Below are 24148 nucleotides of genomic sequence, written 5' to 3'. Positions count from 1 at the left end.
TCTAAGTAAAAATTTGGACTTTGAGTGGCAGCTTTACTTTATTATTCAGCACATGTTTTGCAGTCTGTCAAATCTCTCTGACTGGACTGTGACAGGACTCAATAAATAATTGATCAGCCCTTAACTGGTATAAATATAAACACATTTTGTCTTACTGTACCTCTTTTTCTAAGGCTGCTTTCTCTTCTCTGAGCTGCTGTAAGTTCTTCTGAGCTTGTTGCAGTTCCTGCAGTACTTGCTGCTCCCTCTGCGTGGCGCTCTCACGAGAACGCTGGCTTTCCTCTTGCTGCTGTTTAATGCGCTCCTGCAGCACTGCAAGCTCCTCTTTGAGCTCCTGTGTGGCTGAATGCAGCAGATGGGGAATCTTAAGACAGAAAAACACATGCAAACATAGTTTAAAAAATAAATTGTGTGCTGTGCAGTCTGCTGTTTTTAATAGAGCTTTTCAGATTGTCGACTTTAAAGAAATTAATTAGCATCTTCAAGCAATAGGTTCTTATTTTTGAAATAGGTTTTTAGAATAATAGTTTTCTCAGTCGCTTTGGAGCATTTCTCATATGAGAAATAAGATTTGCAAAACACTTTTTTTAATCTTCTCATCATCAATTCAGTTGTGCACAACATAAAAGCAAATTCTCATTATTTTGAAAATTGCAAATGCTTTCATACAATCATGCAGATGCTTATGTACAATGGTCTGTTGTTTGCTACCTTTTCAATTGCTTATGTAATTTCTTTTGAATAGTCTTACACCTCGAAACAGGGCCGGAGTGGGACTCATTTTCTGCCCTGGAGTTGCATGTCTTAGACCGGCCCACTTTAGTTCACGACTGCCTATATTAAAATAATATAAATAAATCCTCAGAAGGAGTATATACGTCTGCAATAGTGCACCTTGCAATTCATTGTATTTTTCAAAAATATCATTTCCAATTCAGTGCAAATACAGTAGCCTAAACAATTATGATTTTTGCCATAATCGTGCAGCCCTACCATAAGGTATTTTAATATTACTTAGTTAAAGGTGACATCGAATGATTGAACGGGGTATTTATCCTTGTTCTGTGATGTGACATGTAGACAATTTTTTTTTTTTTTGGGTCTGTAATGCCTTAGAAGCTTCCTAAAAACCTCTCTCAGATAGCTCTATTAGGGTGGGGGATTTTAAACAAGTGGTTTTGTACCTATTTGGCTCCCCCTTCTGGCTTAACTTGCAATCTCATTACTGATTGGCTGACTTTGCTGCCACTCAAAAAATGTAGCCAATTATTTTAAAGTGGAGGGGCAGTGAGATGCCTGTGATGACATAAGTATCAGTTTTTCAGATTGGGCCGTTTTCTGGCTGACATTTCTAAAAGAGGAATTTCTATGAGACTGAGATGTTTAGCATGTCTAGCACTTTTTGTATGTTTGTGAATGCGGGTAGACTACCATTATTCAACATAGACAAGGTAAAAATGGTTTTTCATTCTCTGTCCCCTTTAAACTTATTCAGAAACTACTGAAAGGAAACAAAATGTCTATGTGTTTTCCCTATATTTTTAATAAATGGTGGGTCTTGAATACCTGTTGGATTGAAAACGTTTGGAAACGCCTGATAAACAATACACAAGCAAGATTTATCAAGTATGCAGGGGAAACAGATGGAAAAAATAATCCTGATATATCCTTAGATCATGTATATTGCCAAATAATGTATGGGAGGCCTATCTTGTGTCAAACAGAATAAATATATAATGGACTTTAAACATTTTACTTGAGAAAAGATCATTTTGATATGAAACATAGTTTTCCCCCCTGATGATTTTGCATCAAATAGATTTGTTACTCTTGAAATAGATGATGAATAACTATTCATAGACGATTCATTGTTACATCTATGACTTAGATTAAATATATGATTTGTAGATCCTTTATCGTTTAGAATAAAATGCAAGCGCACTCAAATATAGACGTGTCAAAAAACTCAGACGAGCGTTTTGAAAAGCAGAAGAAAGCGGTGCATCCTGCATTGTCCATACGTTTTAGATGTTTATGGACCCTAACGGAAGAATTACTCTGTGGTCAGGAGTTGGGGCACAATCAACTTGGGCATAAAGTGATGGGGACATCTACCACCCACAAATTACGCAAATAAGTGGTGGCCGCATAGTATGGAGACAGCAACCTTCAACCTGGTGCCATGATAACACTGGCCCTAGTGGCAAAAAACTGACTGGCCCACCGGGAATTCTCCCGGTCCTCCCTATGGCCAATCCGGGCCTGCCTCGAAACATTTAACTAGTTCATTGTATAAGTCATGACATGCAGAATGGCTGACCTTTTTGTCCTAATCTGTTTGATCACAGTATAAGACAGAGTGAGTATTTGCTACGCTGCCAGGAAAGATATCTGTTGTGATGTGGATGAGAATCTACCTGACAGCCTGGGACATCAGGGTTTTCGTCAGGAGATGAGATTTGAATTTTTTACCTTTTTAGGTTTGTTATTTTGTATTTGTACTGTAAAATATGATTTATTCAAAACTTTTTTACAGAAAAGTGTAAATGTGAATGTTGTCGAAATTATTAAAAATTGCAGCCATGTTTATTTACAATCATCATTATCAAAACTGTAGCTCAAAACTGTAGTATTTATGCAGCTGGTTGCCAGTAACTGACTGTAGAAGATAAAGACTGAAAATGTTTCATGTTCTTTTAACTTTGAACAAACTGTTGCCAGTAAATAACATAAATGTAAAATCGACAGTAAGTTACTGGGAACCAGCTGCCAGATTTTTACAGACTTTTTACAGGGTAATTTTGTACTCACAATTTGTTATATTGACAACATGGCTAAACATTTGTCTTGTTCATAAACAATGACACAAGGACTTGCCATTTTAATGAGACTGACATAAAATGTTCACTGACATAAAAATGTACTTTTGAGAGATGAATTAAGGATTTTAAGGTTTGAAGGTTACATGCTTTTGCATGAAATCCATGAATTTGTGCAGTTTGTAGAAATTGTTCTGAGAAATGCTAATTTAAAAATGGTTCGAGAAATGCTACAAAGCGACTGAGAAAACTGTAAAAAAAAATCTATAGTTAAAGGGATAATTCAACTTAAAATAAAAATTCTGTCATCATTTTCTCATCCTCATGTTGTTCTAAACCTGCATGAATTTCTTTTTTTCTGATGAACACAAAAGAAGATATTTTTGAGAAATGATGGTAAACACACAGCAAATAGTGACCATTGACTTCCATAGTAGGAATACAAAATATTATGGAATTGAATGGGTACTGTCAACTGTGTACTTACCATCATTTATCAAAATATTTTCTTCATCATTTATCACAATACTTCCAAAATATTTTTTTCCTACTATGGAAGTCAATGGTTACAATCAGGTGTGTGTTTACCATCATTTATCAAAATATCTTCTTTTGTGTTCATCAGAAAAAAAGAAATTCATACAGGTTTAGAACAACATGAGGATGAGTAAATGATGACAGAAATTTCATTTTAGGGTGAACTATCCCTTTAACATTACATGATGAGGCTTTCCTGCCAAACTAATTCAACTTTGTAAACTGTATAACTACCACAAGAATGTGTTTACATAAATTTGTATGATGTTTATGTAACAAAAAATAATCCAGCCATTTCAAAATTTACTTTGGAGGGTAAAATTGTAATTTCACCCCATTCGGTTTTTGACAGCATGCATGGCACTGACTCTTATAGTTTGTGCAAAAGAACATTTTGTGGGCTTTAAGGGAAAACACCACCGTTTTTCAATATTTTACCATGCTCTTCCCTCAACTTAAACGAATGAATATATACCTATCTTTATTCAATGCATGCACTTAATCGTTGTACAGCGTGTCCATTAATTCTAGCCCCATTCATTCCTTAGGATCCAAACAGGGATGAATTTAGAAGCCACCAAACACTTCCATGTTTTCCCTTCTAAGAAGTGATAATGTTACTGCACCCGAGGTCGAAGTGCTGCAAACTAAGTGCTTCTTCACCATACGATATAGTTCTCATTTTTTATTCGCTTAGAAAATCGCCACATTTTATTTTGAGCCAGCATACTTACTCGTGTAACTACTCATGTAACAGTCTTTAAATAGGGAAAACATGCAAGTGTTTGCTGGCTTCTAAATTCATCCCTGTTTGGATCCTTAGGAATGAATGAGGCTAGAATAAATGGATGTGCTGACAACGATTAAGTTCACGGAGCAAGAAAAATGTTAATTTGTCCAAGTTGAGGGAAGAACATGGTACAATTCAAAATAACGATGGTGTTTTCCTTCTTTTTGTGGTATTCTTATAAAAGATACGATTGTAAACATTACATCTACTTGTTTACTCTTGCCTGTAAATAAAAGTTATCTCCAGACGCTAATGTTTTCTTTGTGCTTCCGTCAGACGCAATCAACGGCCAAACGCACACACAATGCCTCATATTTGATGCACTTTGTATTAAGACGCATCTAAACACATCTAAAACCTTGTTTATTTGCGTATATCTCTGCAAAGTAAGTTTATTTAACGCAGGATCATGCATGGAAAGGCATTTCTTTTGTGTTGCTTTCACAAACAAACACGTAACAATAATGGCGTTGTCTTACTGCCTAAAGGCTCATTATGCAGCTCATTATGCAAGTGTATTGTTCTTCAGCTGTCAATCACAGATTATTCAAGAGCTTCCAGCCTCCTTGCATATTGCCTTCCTAACCAAAAAGTGACTTTGAAATTGTAAATCAATATATTGTGTTATGTGAAGGAGTAAGCAGAATGATTTTCACATCATTTTAAAGAAAAAACTCTAGACTACTATAGTAGATCCTGTTTTGAAAAGTCTTGGGAAAACATGTTTAGTATGGGTTTTGTGGACTTATATCAGTCACTTAAAATGTTTTTCTTTTTCAAAAACCACGCATAAACATTTTCTCTCAAAAATACAAACATGTACATGTTAATCATATAAAAAATAGCCCAGTTTGTGCTGAATGCAGTGTTATAAGACTTTTGCCATTATTGTGTTTTTAAGCAACTGAAAAAAGCACAAATGTCAGTGCAGGTCAAAAGTTCTCCAGGGCCCTAAAAACCCCTTAGACCCCAGAGGGTTAAGAAACGAGGAATGACCTTTTGTACAAAGTGAATTAACATGATGATAACACAATGTCACAAATAAGCTGATTTATTACACGACTCATTGGAGTGCTTGATTTTGATCGGAATAACACTCGGTAACCCAGATGCTGCAAATCATTTTGACAGGAACAGTTTAATATTACAAATAAATTTAATATCAATATGTCTTTTAATAACATAAATGACATTATATTTACAAACGATTAAACCAATCTTATCTTATCTTATCTTATCTTATCTTATCTTATCTTATCTTATCTTATCTTATCCTTAAAATCCTTTCCTCGTGGAAAGTCTGCATTCATTTAAAATTATCTAATAATATATGTCAAATATATATTTATTGTTCCTTACCTTACTTATGAGGTAAATAGCAGTGTAATAAGTAGAATAATGTACAGGCACCTCGTTGTTATCTTGAAATAAGTGCTGACAGTGTGATCACAGTGCTGTGGCTTATTTCTGCGATATGAACTGGCTGCCTATACATTATCCTTTACTTGACATATATAACCAGAAATATTTTTTATTATTAATAATGTATCTAACATTGATTTGTTTAACATGTTTTAAAATTGAAAAACTTTAAAATTGAAAAACTTTTTTTTTTGTTTATTTCTATTTAAAACTTTCAATTCATTTAAATTAAATTAAATTTAAATCCCAGATTTTTCAAGGTATTTTTCCATTACATCCAATTCAAAACCTCTTCTATCTTGGTCCCCCCCAAATGTCAGCAGTGCATAACAATTCCTCATCTCAGGCATGCATGCAGACAAAACCTCTCAACATCACTTATGGACCAGTAGACCTGCCTCTACCAATCTGCCTCTGACCAAACAAACACATACTGGATATCAGGCTCCACTGAACAGACAGTAATCAGACTTCATTTATTAGCATGAACAAAAGAGAGGTGTGACCCAAGAAACAAAGACACACGAGGGGTCTGGGAGAGAAAAAAAGAGCCATGGCACAGAGAGAGCGAGAACCAGTAGTTCTTACCCGATGGACTGTTCTGATAAAGCCAAAGAAAGCAAGAAAACAATGCTACATACATGAAAGGAAAAATAAAATAGTCTCAAGGTAATGTCTGAAGATTTTAACACAGGCTATAGCATTACATTTATGTAGTAACCACACATTGGCTCTGACATCACTGATTCACTACCAAAGGTTTACTTTAGTCAGTCAGTGCTTACCAATGAAAGTAGTGGGTACCGTAGCATTTTAAAGGAGTAGTTCACCCAAAAATGGTCCCCACTTGACCACAGTCATTTTTATTCCTACTATGTAAAGTTAATGGTCCCCAGTTTTAAGGGTGGAGAACTCCTTTAAAATGAGTCACGCATTTCAAAAAACTGTCTATAATTTTTATATTAGATACCAAATATACCTCACCCGAAAACTACTGTAAGCTTCTTTAACATTAAAGAGCTTTCTATCCAACCACTCTGACCTTGATTTGATCGGCTAACATTTTTCATATTAATAATATCATAAATAAACCCCCCTTCACTGCTTTGAAGAGTGGAACGTTTTTAACCCACAGTCAAAAATGGTGGAGGTCACATGGGTGTGCCACGAGTCAATTAACTGTACCTTCTTTTGCAGCTGCTGGTTTTCAGTCTGGTATTTTTCAAGTAGCTCCTGGCTTTTCTGTCTGTGGATGTCCAATTCAATATCCGCTTCTCTCCTTAACTCCATCTCCAACTGATTCAGCTGTTTCACCTGTTCAGCCTGTTTCTGCTTGAGACAAGCCTCCATCTGCACACAAATGCAAACACATAGACGTGTACACAAATGCGGGTCAAACAAGAGATGAGGTCAAATTAAGTTTAAACATCTTCAGTATACCCTTATCATATTACTGTCTATACTGTCACCAATAAATGAAGAGTTTGGATCCAAAACGAGATAAGTCAGTTTTTTACATAAAAAAAAAATACAGCTAAGCAGCAAAATAAAACACAATAAAAACACGATGGGCCCTATCTTGCACCCAGCGCAATTGACTTTGTCAGTGACGCATGTATCATTCGTATTTTGCACCGGCACACAGCGGGTTTTTCCCTCCACAGACGCACGTCGGCAAACTAGGGAATGAACTTGCGCTCCCTGGGCGGTTCAGCGCAAAAAAGGAGGCGTGTTGCGGCGCAAACCATCCCTGATGCTATTTTGCAGTTTCAAAAAACAATTGCGCCACTGACCAAAAAAAACTAGTCTAAAGTCAGTGGCGCGTTGCGCGTGGTTCATTATGCTATTTTAAGGGCACATGCTTGACCATAATGTATAGCGTGCACAACGCGCACACACTTTGCTTATCTAATCTACACAGATGCAACAGTTATTTTTGCAAATCATAAATTGTTACAATAAAAATATTAACACATGAGATAAGGGAAATCATCGGCGATAGTTTTTAATTATTGTGTGGCTGCGTTAAAAAATTCTCATGCAAATAACGATTAAAATATTTTCATAAGTTTGTTGTGTGGCTGTATTAGGTTTATTTTATGTAAATAATAATTAAAATGTTTTCATAAGAAACCTTAATGTATATGAACTTGATTTGTAAGTTTACTTTGGGGTTGGACCTTGCTTGCGTTTCTTGGGTCCGATTTCAAAGCCCCCAAACCCTTTCAGCGGTGAGGGTGGACGCAGCGATGTCCTCTGCTGGCGTCTGTGTAGAGGCAGATCCACCTCCCGTTTCACGGCGTGCCCGATTTATGCTGGCAAGCTTGGGATTCCCCCGTCTCCTAACATCATTGTAGCGCTTGGCGCAACGATGGAGATGCCAGCTGATGAGACTGTGGCTATTTCCTCTCACGCCTGGTTGACCGACGCCAATTTTGGCGGGTTTCTCCTATCCCCATACAAAACAACTTCTCTGTCTTTGACTGCTCTTACAAGAACGTCGGTCTCCTCGGCTGTAAACCGCTCCTGGCGTACGCCTGGTAAATCCATCATAATAATAGCAACCCGCCATGGAACTTGCGCCCTTGCGTTTAAAGGGAATGTTGGATGACGTTCTGATTGGTTTATTTGACGTTACGCCCAAACCACACCTATGAATAATGAACCTACTTCAGACCAACCCCTTATTGATTTGCGCCTGGCGCAAGAGTTATTTCTCCCGCCGGTAAAATAGCAACAGCGCCCAAGATCCGGCCACAAACTCACTTGCGCTTTGCGCTTCGCACTTGCGTTTCAGATCGTTAAAATAGGGCCCGATAACATAATAATAAACATGTTTTGTCAAAAATTTGAAAAAAGGAAAAACAAACTCTTCAAATTTACCTAGAGCTTCAATTAAATGAATTGATCAATTATTCCATTATATATGCGCATATAAATGCATAAAAGTTAAATAAACAACAAAGATGAAAAACTTGCATGACAACATCTAATCACTTAGTAAACTCCATGCAAACCACACAAACACCTGCACACTCGCTTCACACTTGGCAGTTTGAAAACCAACAAAAGCTAAACTCAAACTATACATGGGCACTACAGTACAACTTAAAGGTGTACTGTGTATTTTTTTTTTAAGGATATCTTGAAAGAAATGCAATATAATATACGTAACTATATTATCAGTGGTGTAAAAGGATCTTACATAATGAACTGTATTGTTTTATGACCTTAGAATGCACCGTTTTTATCTCCATACACCCCGGGTCCCCTTACATGAAAGCAGTCGTCATCATGTTTCTACAGTAGCCCTAAACTGACAAACTATTCTACAGAGCGCGTTTCATCCCTATGTTGTCTCAGATGACGACATGTTTGTCTGGTGGAGGTGGTGTGTGTAAATTTTAGGGGCATCTAGTGATGATATTGCAATTTGTAAATAACAGCTCCCACCTAATTTCAAAAATCATATGGTAGCTGCCACAGGACAAATATGTCCCCTGAGACAACATAGGGATAAAACGCACTCTGTAGAACAGTTTCTTTTGTCCGTTTACATGACGACGACTTCCATGTAAGAGGACCCGAGGTATACGTAGATTAAAGTGCCTCATTCTAAGGTAATAAAAAATACAGTTCATTATGTAATGTCTTTATACACTACTGATAATAATAACATAGTTACACAATGCAACTTTAAAACAATACATTGACTTTAGTTTGTTTTCAACTGATGGGGTGTGCGGGCCAAAAACTAATGCGGGGTTAGTTGTAACACGGACCGTTAATATTGTTGCACAGGTTTAAGCGATTTGTTTATTCCGAATTGTTTTCATGCTGCCAAAAAACGGTCTCCCACAAATTTATGATAATGTATAATGTTTTTCCATAGAGTTATTGATGAAAGAGTGTTTTGGTAAATTTTTTCATCATATGTTTTTTTTTCGGTTTCTGAGTTGGGTGTCTAAGAGACCAAAACCAATGTTATGTCATCTTAATTAGTGTCTTGTTGACTAAAACATAGCATCGTTTTGAATTATGTCTGCAGCTCTAAGCAGCTTTTATGGTGGGCTTGAAAATATTTTGACCCAGCGGGGTTAATTGTAACGCTGTGTTACTTTTAACCTCTCAGCACTTACGATATGAAAACCGCTAACGTTAGCGTAATTCTTGCCGTTGTTTTAAATAGGCTACAGACACACAAATGATTGCTGGCTGCCAACAAAATAAACGTGCCTGTCTTATTAAAAAATGTGTGTCAAAATTTATTTTTGTTCATAATATTAATATTGATTGAATAAGGTCACGTCAAAGATTTAAGTCTTAATGAAATTAATGACTAAAATCAGACTTTGATTTTCATTATCTCAGAATTAGATTTTGATACTTTAGTATGGTTTCTACAGACTGGGTCACATAAATTATTATTTTTTTGTCATTATTGTGCTGCTTTTTCTCACATATTCAGACATTTGTATCCATTTATAATTGAACTATGGTTAGATGAGGGATGAATAGTGTAGAAACTTGTCTAATATAGGCAGATGTATAAACAATATTCAGTTTAAGTATAAAGACAAAATAGTATTAAAATATTTGCCTGCAAACTTAATTTTTAGCAAGTGTTACCACTAACCCCCTGCCTGTTACAATGAACCCCACCTATGGGGTAAGTTGTAACGCAAACCTGTAGTGGATGAAAACTAAAACTACAATGTTCAGTAAACTCAAACCAGTCATTTTCCAAAGATACAAACAAATGACCTGCGCACAAATAAAACTAAAACTAAACTGTACAACTGAAAAGTCAAATACTGTAAATAACAAATATATATATATATATATATATATATTTAAGCACGTAACAACCCTAGATAAGACATGTTTACTTGTCATTGAATAATAACACAGTGAAGCAGCTGACAAAGCAAAAGCATAATGAGATATAATAATGCCCTTTTATTATGATTAATTAGGCCTCATGTGGTTGGGATAAAGCAATATAAAGCTGTTTATGCAGTCATTCTGTAACCAACGGCTGTCATATCAAAGATGTGGATTTCTCACCAACAGTGGGTTTTGAAATATTAAAGTGTCAGCGGCTGAATAAAATGGTTACAGCAATTACAAACAACAAAGAAGGGGGTGGTGACACGCCATGTATTTTTAGTCGGGGCATGACCAAGGTCACCATGTTTTTCATGAAGACGAAGTGCATGTGAGAACACAACAGGGTCTGTGTAAGTGTGTGGCGGAGAAAGAGAGAAAGTTTGGTGAAGAGAGGCCCTCTGTGTCTGCTGCTTCCACCTACAGTAGACTTGCATGTCTGCCATATAACTGCAGGAAACCAGTGAGTCTTAAATGTAATTTCACTAAATCAAATTCCTCTTAATACTGTTTTGCTAAGGGGAAACCTCAGCCCACAAAAATAAAAAGATCTAAATTAAAGTGTGTCAGTAGCTTTCCAAGGTAGTGAAACGGAATAGAAATGTAAACATATATGCGTCACCCTCGTGTAAAAAGGAAATAAATCCATTACATTTATACACAGTGGGCCTAAAATGGATTTGGATGCTAATACCAAATTTAAGAGGCTGTAGAATTATATTCCTCGAAGTAAAGTATCGAGGGCCTAAAAATGTCACAAACCAAAATAGTTACAGAAAAATTCAGAATAGTGTTTCATTTTAGGAATAAAAATTTTAATACAATTATTGAATTAGGATTAATATATTCATCCGAGATCTTTGTTTTGTGACCTCACCTTTGAACTGTGCTCTTCTGCATCATCCAGTCTCTTCCTGAAGCTCTCCTCCAATCTCTTTAGTTTTTCTGCATGAATCCTGTTTAACTCCTCCCTGGAAAGAGAGTCCATAAATGTCATTAACATACATGCATCTAACAATTAGACATCCAGTACTTTTAATAAAAAATATAAATAAGCTGAGCTAAGTATAAAGGCCATCCCTGACTAATGCTCTTAACAGTACAGCATGCGATGATATCATTATTATTATTATTATTATACATCTGCAACATCTCTTTTAAACTGCAGAGAAATAGGTGGGGAAAAATTACACAAAATGGCCAACTTTAGTGGCATAATGTCACATAAACTGTGTGCTAAAAGTCTGCTGTGCATCGAGGGGAGAGGGTAGTCCCAAAGGGGGCGCTCAAAACCACCCTTACAAAAGAGACAGTCCATGTCTTGTGTCTTTTAGGGAGACGGTCATTGAAAGACTGCAAGTACACACCAAGAGCCAAGAACAAGAGTAAGCGTGACACATTCAGAAGCATCCATATTTTCCATAATTGCCATTTTTAATGATAGTCACATGTCATGATATGTTCTTAAATAAAATCATGACTAATGTTATGACTAATAAATAAAATTACAAATATAGGTCCTTTTTAAATTTTAACAAAAGCAGTGCAAAATTATGGGTTCAGTTCCTAGGAAAACACATACCAATAAAAACGTATACCTTGAACACAAATGCATAAAATGGAAAATTTTCCAAGGAACAACCAAACTAATAAAATGTGTACCTTAAATACCCAGTATTTAATGGATGAAAGCAATTGCTGATGAAAGTTAATTTTCGTAGGAATTAAAATCTACAGTACATCCCTCCATACCAGATGCCCATTAATAAAGATTAATATATCTGAAGCTCTGTAAAATGTGTTTTTACTTTGAGCAAACAAATCCTAGCGTTTTCTCTCCTTGCTTTTAAACCGTGATCACAGTTTGACTCATCTTCATAACCCATTTATAAATCTACACTGTAAAAAAATGTCTGTAGAAATTACAGTATTACTGGGTATTACTGGCAACTAGCTACCAGTAACTTACTGTAGATTTTACATTTATGTTATTTACTGGCAACAGTTTGTTCAAAGTTAAATGAACATGAAACATTTTCAGTCTTTATCTTCTACAGTTAGTTACTGGCAACCAGCTGCATAATTACAGCTATTTTTTTACAGTGTATAAATCAATATTGTAAAATCATCTTTTGCTATTTGTATAGATGATGCGAGGAACCCTAGTGACTAGATAGACAGTTTGGTAGATATTTCATTTTTACAGCACATTCCTCTGTGGCTCAAACATTCCTTTCATGAGACATTCACTGACAGAGACTTAGACAGACTATTTCCATTCGAGACTGGTGAAGACGGAGACACGAACATAAACAAACAAACAGCTTACAAGCAACATCAAAGTTTAAACAGACTGACTGAATCACAGACGTTGCAGTGTCCTCCATCCTAACCTGACCTCTAGTTAAAGCTACATCTGTCCTAAATACATGATATATAAGATATTACTCAAGATAGCAAACCTTAAAGGGTTAGTGTATTTTGGCTTGTCATTTTAAACCCATATGACTTTGTTTCTTCTGTGGAACATAAAAGACGACATTAAAATGTCAAGCTTTTCAGTGAACAATGACTTACTTTTCAAAACAAACGGCTATCGTATAACTTCAGAAGACATGGAATACAGAACACATGCTAATTGACTACTTTATGACACACTTATGGTTCCTATTCATTTTACTGTAATTGCATGGAAATGACCAACCAGTACATATTTCAAAAATTTTCATTTGGCAGACACTACCCAAGCGTCTTACAGTACATTCAAGGCATATATTTTATAAGTATGTGTGTTCCCATGGCTGCTAACTCAATACGCTATGCATTATGCTATAGTAACTAAATTATATGGGTTTGGAACCTCATGATGGTAAATCCTTTTCACATGTTAGATACACTAAAAGAGGTCAACTAACGTACACAGAAAGATGTGTTAATAGTGATTTCCCAAAGATGAGACAAGTTACAAGAAGAACAGGAGCAGGAAGACTAATAGAAAACAAGAGGAAAACTGAATGAGTGATGCATATTTTCACCTTGAGAAAGAGGATAGCTGTCGGTGAGCAAACATACTATTTATGTTAGACAGGCTGGAGATTGACAAACAGACACGCAGCTCTCTGACAGGAAGAGTTTGCCTGTAATGGTGCTAGCTGGAGGAAGTGGCTCTCGGATACACAAGTGTTAAATAGACACAGTCTGGAATGTCCACACTTCACTGCACTTGTGTAATCAAATCACTGGCAAACATGTTGAAATGGCAGATAGAAACCAAATGCTGTTGAAATGCGAGAAGTTACTGGAGATGTGAAGTAAAAACGAGAGAAGGGACATTTTGTGCTATAAGTAGGATTTTAAATGCAGCTTTGAGGGCACGAAAACTAAATATAGAATTGCTCACAGCCATGGGATTAAATAGGAAAAATTAAGTATGGATAAAAGGGGTCAGTGCCAAGTGTTATTATGAAGTAAAATGTGCACTTTAAAAAATGCTGGGTTATTTTCAACCATTATTTTCAGCAGGTTTGAGCATTGTCTGATATAAAGCTGTGTATGTGTATAAAGATGCGTCCTCGCTTGGGGTGATGCGAATGATGCGATATGAGCCGCGCGTTTGCAGCAAAAACATCCGCTTTTCACCTCAAACCAACTTCGCCTTAGTTGAATATATTCAACTCAAGCGAAAAAAAATTGCATGACACGAAGTTAAATCCCGCGAGTAATCTAGAGCGAGTAACGCGATGCCATACGTTTTGTGTGTGCGTAGCATTAGAATGAAGCTTCAAAATGTGTCCTTATTTATCCGCGCTGCTAAGGATAGAATAAATGTATCCTTAAAAGCCGAGGGTATCCCAAGATTCATTGCGCGCCTGCAACGGCTGCATATAACAGCTGGATATTCTAAAATAAACAATTAAAACCTTTATGAAATAAAATTGTGTATTTAGCAGAAAAAATTTTCTTGTCACTGTTTTAGTATTATAAGTTATTTTTTGTGTTAATATTATTCTGTTTATGTTGCGTATATTTCTAAGGTTGATTAATTTGATATACAGTTGAATAAATTAATCTAAATCAACGTGTCATATTTTCTAAAATAAATGAATATTTTTTTATATTTCTATAGTTGTGCGTAGGTCTTATGGCGTACACTGAAAAAAACAACTTGTAAAATTTACTTTAAAAAATCCTCGTAACAATTTGCACGAACTTTTTTTAAGTAAAATTTACTGCTTTTTTATAAGTAAAACTTACCTACTAAAATCAAATAAAATTTACTTAAAATTGCATGATAAAACATATGTTAAATAATTAATTAAATGTTACTTAATTATTTTATTTAGAAGTTAGATTTATTTTAATCGTTTAGGTAAAGTCTATTAGGGTTTTTTTTTTTTTAAATTGAAGCATTGCTGTCCTAATAATATTAAATAAATCCTTTTTTTCTGTTTGTTATTTTCTTTACATATTTCTATGGACCTAGTTATTTTTAGTGTTATAAATGGCATTATAACACAAAATTCATGACTGACAACAAACTGTGTTTCTGACATGCATTATCAGCACTGTGGAGAGAATTACAATACAATGTTCTGAACAGGGTTCATGTAAAGAAACACTGATCACCTGAACGGTGACTTCACAAAATTATTATTTACAACAAAACAATATCAATAATATAAGAGCTTAAACCTTTATGACATTTTGCTAACAAATATTTAAGTAGTTAAAGTTCTTATCAGTTCTTATTATGTGATAAAGCTTAAAAAATAAAAATATTCAGGCGCATAGAATTGTGGGTATTCCTTACAACATGTGCAAATAAATGTAAGTAAATTTTACTTAGATTTTTTAGTTAAATGGATTTAAAATGTACTTAATTATTTTAGGACTATGTGCAGTGACTATAAAACAGTTAAATAATACAAGAAAATATCTAATAAGACGTACTATTCCCACACAGTTCATTTTTTACTTGAATTAATTGTGTATTGATCATCATTTTACTTATGAAAATCTAGTTCTCAATAAATGTTAATATTATTATGTAGAAATTATGAGAGTTAATCTAATAAATATTACTACACCAAAAAGTTTGTTTTATCAGTGTAGGTTCTGCGTCGGTTTTCATTTATACTTTTGTGTCGTCTTCCGCGTCGATGCGCTGTGAACCCATGTGCATCCATGTCTTGTCAAAATAAGTGCCTGCTGCAGACGCGTCTAAAGGGTTTATGATAATAAAGATGCTCGCGTTTGCCAGATACTCTCATAATATCATGGGTAATCAGAGTTTACTGTTAAGGGAGAGTCTTGCGTGTATTTTGTGAACATGAGCATCTCTTTTATCATAAACGGTTTTGACACATGTGCAGCAGGCACTTATTTTGACAAAACACGTGATGCACATGGTTCACATGACGTAACGAACACATATTTTGAATTTGCGCCCCTCGGATGAGCAGTCACAAGCCGCCACTGGTACGTGTACACAGATGTTTGAGGCATGCACGTTGCAACAAAATGCAATGCATCTCCTGGGCTACATAGTACATTCTTGCACTACGCACAATGTATGTGGGGTTGCAAAAATCCGGCAGTGCGAGTACAGTACATACTGTAATTATAAAAACTTATGACGAAAATTGCGTACTGCACACACGAACAATAATTCAGCCTTAACCCTAACAGAAAACTTTTAACATTTTAACAATAAAAACCTTTGTTTACTATATTTTATAGCATTTTTACAAATTAAGACGTCTCCAAAGGAAGGTTTTGCTGATGTTTGTCAGATTTTGCTTGCTTTTGGGTACCAATTTGTCACCAAATCATATTTAAGTACACACACTCATTTTTCATCATGTCCTCTCAATCATTCCAACTTGAGAATTTTTCTGTCTCCCTCTGCTTTCATATTATTTTCTCTCACAAGCATCTTTCAAATGATATTTCTGTGAGCCAAACAAATATCTTTATAATGACATTAACCTCCATGTTAATTAGTAACAGAAAATCCCTTCAGCCAATAAAAACTCTGAATAATGAAACCTGTCAATGGCAATCACATACATGCTGAAATTGTATGCATGTATTAATCTGCAAACAGTAAAAAATAAGTAATTAAACTTTTGACAGACATGTGTATATAATTACTTTTTGGTTCGGTTTAGGAGTGGTGGTAAATTGTCTCACGGTTTCCATGACAAACAGCAACACAAATGTGTAAACATACACTCACAAAGATAAAATGTACTATACTTGCTAGCCAGCTTGTTATGATTGTATACAAACAGAATTTGGATAGAAAATGATTGGATGGAGTGGAGCTGTAAATGTATGTGCACACACTGGATACATAAGCAGTCCAGGTTCACCTTTTCACACACACACACACACACACACACACACACACACACACACACACACACACACACACACACACACACACACACACACACACACACACATATTGTATAATATTGTAAAAAAACAGAATTTACTCAACTATCTAAAGCAATTATAAACAGGCTCACATAAATTTCTGTGAAATTTTAACTTTGATAATTGAACATCTTATAGTACTGTAGTCCCCCAACGTCCATGGCAGTTTCTTGATGCTTGTAGTTTCTTGAAAGTTTAGATGTAATCTTTTAAAATTAAATAGTTAAAATATCCTAAAATTATGCACCACAAATTGCACCTTTTCCTAACAATCATAGACTGTAAAAAATATGGACATGATGTTTGTGATGTCACCCATAGGTTTGTCAAGATTGTGTTTGAATCTTGGCTGCGCATCACTTGTGGATAACCAAAAATGGGTAAAGAGGCGGGACGTGGGTGAAGCTGAGGTGGCTGGTTGTTGAAACCACGCCCGATTAGCTCGATTCTAGTGACAGCAGTGGTAGCTCACCCATCACTCGGGTGGCCACGCCCCTAATTATGCAGAACTTTAAAGCTTAATATAATTTAAACGGATGAGTTACAAAAAAATTCACCCCTCACAGTTGTCATGAAGGGCAAAATTAGCTGTATAGACCAAAAAAAACTTTTTGTACAAGGCTATAAACATATTATTAAAGGGGCCATGGCATGAAAATCTGACTTTTTCCATGTTTAATTCTTTCGCCGCCAGCATTTTTCATGATTTTCACAAAAGTTTAATGCCTTCCAGAAAATGCTCCTTTTTAAATATATAAACATACAATGGGCTCTATCTTGCACCCAGCGCAATTGACTTTGTCCGTGACGCATGTATCATTCGTATTTTGCCCCGGCGCACAGCGGGTTTTTCCCGTCACAGAAGCACGTCGGCAAACTAGGGAATGAACTTGCGCTCCCTGGGTGGTTCAGCGCAAAAAAAGAGGCGTGTTCCGGCGCAAACCATCCCTGATGCTATTTTGCAGTTTCAAAAAACAATTGCGCCACTGACCAGAAAAAAAAAGTTTAAAGTCAGTGGCGCGTTGCGCGTTGTTCATTATGCTATTTTAAGGGCGCATGCTTGACCATAATGTATAGGGTGCACAACGCGCATACACTTTGCTTATCTAATCTACACAGATGCAACAGTTATTTTTGCAAATCATAAATTGTTACACTTAAAAATATTAATACACGAGATAAGGGGCATCATAGTGGTGAGCATTGTGGTGATAGTTTTTATTTATTCTCATGCAAATAACGATTAAAATATTTTCATAAGTTTGTTGTGTGGCTGTATTACGTTTATTTTATGTAAATAATAATTAAAATGTTTTCATAAGAAACCTTAATGTATATGAACTTGATTTGTAAGAGTACTTTGGGGTTGGACCTTGCTTGCGTTTCTTGGGTCCGATTTCAAAGCCCCCAAACCCTTTCAGCGGTGAGGGTGGACGCAGCGATGTCCTCTGCTGGCGTCAAGTCCTGAGGCAGATCCACCTCCCGTTACACGGCGTGCCCGATTTATGCTGGCAAGCGTGGGATTCCCCTGTACAAGGACGTCGGTCTCCTCGGCTGTGAACCGCTCCTGGCGTGCGCCTGGTAAATCCGTCATAATAATAGCAACCCGCCATGGAACTTGCGCCCTTGCTTTTAAAGGGAATGTTGGATAGCGTTCTGATTGGTTTATTTGACGTTACGCCCAAACCACACCTATGAATAATGAACCTACTTCAGACCAACCCCTTATTGATTTGCGCCCGGCGCAAGAGTTATTTCTCACGCCGGGAAAATAGCAACAGCGCCCAAGATCCGCCCACAAACTCACTTGCGCGTTGCGCTTCGCACTTGCGTTTCAGATCGTTAAAATAGGGCCCAATATATGAAATAAGAGAACAGACCCTCTGCTTTCAAACAAAAAAATCAGTTTCATCCTACCTTCATGTGTTCTGTTTTTATCACCTCTCAAATATGTGTAGGTTTCATCAAAAACACCAAATTTTGAGCAAAAAGCTGAGATAATTCCATTTTTGTGAAAGACTTTTGATAGAGATCAGATGCAGAGCGATCTTTAAAACATACACGGACATACAGCTGTTTACCCTAGGGCAATACTTCCGGGTTTTATAAGTTGCGAAAGAGCGCCTGGTGGATAATAGCGGTATTGCAGATTGACAAGATAACTCGTCAATGGCGGGAAAAGAGTTAAGTGCTATGATTGGGTTCCCAGTGCTTCTATCAACCTAGAAAATGTGAAAAAGATCAACCCACTAACTTAGTTTTGGTAAACCATTCTCTACAAGCACATAAAAAAAGGGATTTTTAAAATTTGGCTCTCCTTATGATGTCCTAAGGAGCTCTTTGAACCGCTCCCTTATCTGTACTATCCAACCACATGACTGCCACTTAGTGCAGAGAGAAAAAGAGAAAGAAAAAATAATTCACAGCACAATTAAGTTTCAATTACAACAAACCACCATCATTGTGATCAGTGTTTGCACTTCATCCGCTCATTTGCATTTTAAAGGACACACCCAAAACGGCACATTTTTGCACACACCTACAAAGTGGCAATTTTAACATGCTATAATAAATTATTTATATGGTATTTTGAGCTGAAATTTCACATATGTGCTCTGGGGACACCAAAGATTTATGTGACATCTTAAAAAAGTCTTGTGACATGGCCCCTTTAATATGCATCAATAAACAACTTTTTAATAATTGCATACGGTCCAAATCCAAACCTGCTTGTCCTTTGCAGGGTCGTAAGGACACAGGCGGGACACACCCTGAATATGATTCACATAATTCTAATGAGGAACATTACTGAATATGTAGAACTTAAACTGTATGTGTTTGAGCTTGTGTGCCAAGAGATCATTTCAAAACGGCCTTATTTAAATTTGACCAGAAGTAAAATGATGACACGCTCTCATTTTGAACTGGTCTTTGTTAGCAAGTGTAAAGGGGGTTGCTCATGGTTGTACAACCCCAGGCTGTGTGTATGTGAGACCAGAGAGTATCTAAATGCGCTCCCACAGTAAAGTGTCACACTCCTTCTCTCTTCATCTAAAAACACATCAACAGTGTCACTGTGATCCGGCAAACGAATGAAAGACGGGTCTGTCCTTATTATTCTATGGACACACAAAGACTGATGAAGCAGTTGGGCAAGAAAACTAGTGAGCTGGGGGACAAGATGTCCTTTATAGGGTAAAAGAGGGGTCAGAAACTCTTTTGCTCTGGTCTGCCAGGACTGTGATAATTGGCAAAGCGTGGTTACCGCAGGGTCCCAGTTATTTTGTGTGTGCATGTGTGCATTTGTCCCTCTCAAGTAAAACAGCACGGTTAGTTCAAGCACACGGTCAGAACGTTCTGTTAACCTCTTTGTTTATCCTTCAGAGCTTTAGAAATAATGCCAAACTGACCGAGTAATATAGAAACTTCACTGTCAACAGGTTGAAAGAAAGCTGGAGTGTTTGTGTATGTCTTGACTTGCTTTATTCACCATCACTACAAAATCTTGACATCTGCCGAGGCTCTTGGCGTATTCACAAAAGTTAATGAGAAAGCAATGTTTAATTTGTAAACAAATGGATCTTTTTAATGAACTGGTTGATTCAGTTTACAAAAATTTGAAAATACGAATGATTCATCTATGTATGAGATCTGATTCTTGAGTTCAAAACACTGATTCGAATTGGAGACCCTGTCTTCATTTAGTTAATTATCTTGAAAAAATTCCCAGAACATTCTTCAAAAAATTCCTGCTGTGTTACACAGAAGAAAGAGCCGGGAACGTTTTATTTTTTCCTCATTCCTTTAGATATTTTCGCAAAAATGTAATTTGTTTTATGCTTGAGGCTTTTTCTTGACAACCTAAATAGTCATTTCCATCTTATTAGTCAAGCATCTGTGACCTTTGACTCCACCTCACCTACAGCACAGGTATGAGCATGTGTCTAATAAGGCCCTCACATTTGACTCATGCCATATGACTAACCGATCACTGTACTTTCAAAAATCAGATATCTGCCTTTCAAGACGTCAAACTCCAATTGACTAAGGCAGGAAGTTTTCACGGTAGACAGTCAGGCAGAAGTAGACAAAGTTGACACTAGTGGAAAACCCTGTGTATTAGTGTAGGCTAACTGCAATGCTGGGAAACATTCACAAAACATGTTAAGACAAGCATCACTATTTTATTACTCAGACTTTGAAGGATTTGTAAGTGCACTAACTAAACTATTAATGATTATATTAGCAACCAGAACATCACCAATGCTGCGTTCAAAATCACCTACTTCCATACCAGAGCCGATCTTGGCCTTTTGGGGGCCCTAAGCAACTTTGTGAGGGGGCCCTGTCTTCCCGTTCATAAAAAAACATTCACTGTCTCTGCTTAAATGTAGCTATAAACAAAATGTTAACTTAAACACGTATTATCTTATAGCTGTACATTTTTGCCACATGTACATTACTGTGACACTCATCAGAATACTTCCTAATTATAACATTGGCACATGTTTTCTGAAAAACCCTTAATCTGTTACATTAGTACTTAGAAAACATTAAAAAACGTATTTTTTAAAAGACGTAGAACATAAGGTAAAAAAAATAAAATTATGAATAAAATAAAACCGAAAAAGCTGTCAGATAAACTATAACAAATAACTCAACAGATTTTCAAATTTGTTTAAAAACTAAGGCATGATCAGACTCCACAGATAAACATATCAAAATACATAAATAATTCTCTAGATATGCAAACTTTAGACCTAATATGCATTGTTTTAAAATGCTAACAGGAGTCACACAACATCTTGCATGAATAAATGTGTTTATTTTTTGACACGTATGAAAGATTTTGATTTTAAATGTTTACAAGCATTTCTAACAAAACACACTGGACTGAAACTGAATCTAGAGATTTGGACTGCAGTGTTTGTTATAAATCCATTGCATGGTTAGTCAAGACTAAATAGGAATTTAAAACATTAATGTGTTCTTAATTTTTTTACTTCACATTCACGATGCTTGTCTTTCCTGCTCCGGGCGGATAGCTTTAAACCATATCCAAATGAAGACACATGTCGATAGGCGCGTCAACCACATGCAGAGCTGCATAGATGAACTGACAACTGGAATTAAAGTATCGTGAGATGAGACTGCTTGTTATAATTTCGAATGGCTCTCACGGCACAATGTTGTCACTCGCCAGCTAGTTTATGCAGCACTGCATGAAGTTAAGAACAAGGGGGCCCCATAGTGGTGCGGGGCCCTACGCAGCTCGCGTAGCCTGCGTATAGGGAGGATCGTCTCTGTTCCATACTATTTAGTAGGCAAAAATCAGTAGATAAAGTGAGTAATATGTTCCCAGAACATTCTTAAAAAAAATCCCCGCTGTGTTACACAGACAAAAGAGCCTGTAACGTTTTACTTTTTTCTTCATTCCTTTAGATATTTTCGCAAAAATGTAATTCATTTTATATAGTAAGAAGAAGAAGAAGAAGAAGAAGAAGAAAAAGAAGAAGAAGAAGAAAAAGAAGAAGAAGGAGAGGTGTCATATTCAACAATGTCGTAAAGCGGTAACAGCTCTATTCAAATGTAAATACATAAGAAAAACAGCTGTTCCTTGTGATTAAATTGCACTTGATTAACATCATCTAAATTGTTGCTATGACGACGAATGTCACATTATCTATCAACATAGAACAAACAGTATGTCCAAATTAAATTCACACTAGCCATATTCATGCTACAGTATATAGAACGTACTGTTTTAACGGCCGATGAGTAAATACTTCATCTAATTCAGTATGTATTGTCAGTGCACTAAAAACCACTCTGAACAGCTTTGCATAATAACACACCCAACTATTGTGACCTTACAAGCACCATACATGTAGTTCCCATTTCCACTATCAGCAATATTCAAAATGTATGCCAATCGGGAATGCACAGGCTTAACAAGGAAAGGGGGTTGAAGATCAAACAAGCCTGAACATCAACAGGTGAAAATGAGTGAGACATGAGTGAGCACAGATGGAGGATAATGAGACCATCACCCGATGGTGCACTGAGACACACCAGCTGAGGTGTAAAGGAGCTTGAATAAATACAGCACACGATGCAGAGATAGAGAGCCCCAGTACTGCTGGTTGCTAACAGACAGGTAGACCACAGGGACAGAGGCGTGTATACAAACAACACGAGACATCTAAACATGCAACAGCTGGTAAGCAACAAAAGGCCACTGACGGGGAGAAAAACACATACAAACAGTAACTCAAGACCCAGGTGGGGATTGATACAATTAGGCCCTAATAAAGGAGAGGATAGACGTGAATTGAGTTGCAATTACCCCGGTGAACAGGTGGAAAAGAACAATGGAAGATCAAATAGAAAACAGGTTTGAGAAGTGGAGGGCGGGTGAATGAAAAGATATGCAAGAGGAACACAGGTACTCAGACTATAAAAACAGGTCTTGATCTGGACTGAGCCAATCAGCTGAACCTTGAAAACAAGGTAGGATAATGAGTCTGACACAGAGAGACAGATTCAAACAAAGACCGCTTTATGACAGACAGACAGACAGACAGACATTGTTTTGTAATTAACTGTTTTCTACATTAAATCATTATGCATTATGTAAAAAAAAAACATTCTGTGAAAAATAACCTTTTTTAAAGGTGTAGCGAAGGATTTTCTCGAATTTTAGAAAAGAACCGCCTTCTCCACTTCTCCCCCCCCAAAAAATGCAATTGTGCAACACTCCTGATTGACAACTAGGAGGACCAATAGTCTTGATGATCCACCCGGAAAAAGAAAATCCTCCGCAATACCTTTAAATATTGACTGAGTAAGGTAATGTTAAAAATTGAAATCAAACTTTGTTTGCCCCAAATCTAATAATAAGATTATGAGACCTTAGCCTGGATTTGAATTTTTATTTATTTTTTGTGGTATGGTTAATGCCTAAAGCCCGATTTATAGTCGTGCGTAGGTTCGGCGTAGGCTATCCGTAGCCTGTGCGTAGCTCTGCGTAGCCTGACGTGCACCGTGCAAAAATTGTAACAGCGCGTCAGATCTACGCGGACCACAAGCGCTGTGATTGGTCCACCAGAACCCCTCCCGTCAGGTAAAAAAAAACTGCGTCATAGGTATTTCCGTTTGTGACTGTGAAAACAAAGATGAGCCAAGTTGAGGAGTGATTTAACTCAAACTGCAACAAAAGTCGCTGTTTATTTACTTCCATCATTGCTGGTCT

General features: G+C 36.5%; 1 protein-coding gene across 1 annotated transcript in view; it reads right to left on the bottom strand.

Annotated features, from left to right (window-relative positions):
- The window catches only part of lekr1 (Leucine-, glutamate- and lysine-rich protein 1), a 119917-nt gene that overhangs the window by 8278 nt on the left and 87491 nt on the right, over window positions 1-24148 (bottom strand). The window contains exons 10-12 of the mRNA XM_065282673.2: window positions 11333-11426; window positions 6754-6918; window positions 161-364 (exon numbers count right to left, since the gene is read on the bottom strand). Of these exons, the coding sequence (XP_065138745.1) occupies window positions 161-364; window positions 6754-6918; window positions 11333-11426 (463 nt within the window). The remainder of the gene's footprint in view (window positions 1-160; window positions 365-6753; window positions 6919-11332; window positions 11427-24148) is intronic.

This window comes from Paramisgurnus dabryanus, chromosome 9 (assembly GCF_030506205.2).
Source record: "Paramisgurnus dabryanus chromosome 9, PD_genome_1.1, whole genome shotgun sequence".
NCBI classification, from domain to species: domain Eukaryota; kingdom Metazoa; phylum Chordata; class Actinopteri; order Cypriniformes; family Cobitidae; genus Paramisgurnus; species Paramisgurnus dabryanus.
Note: the sequence above shows the minus strand (reverse complement) of the source record. Positions and strands in the feature narration are given on the sequence as shown.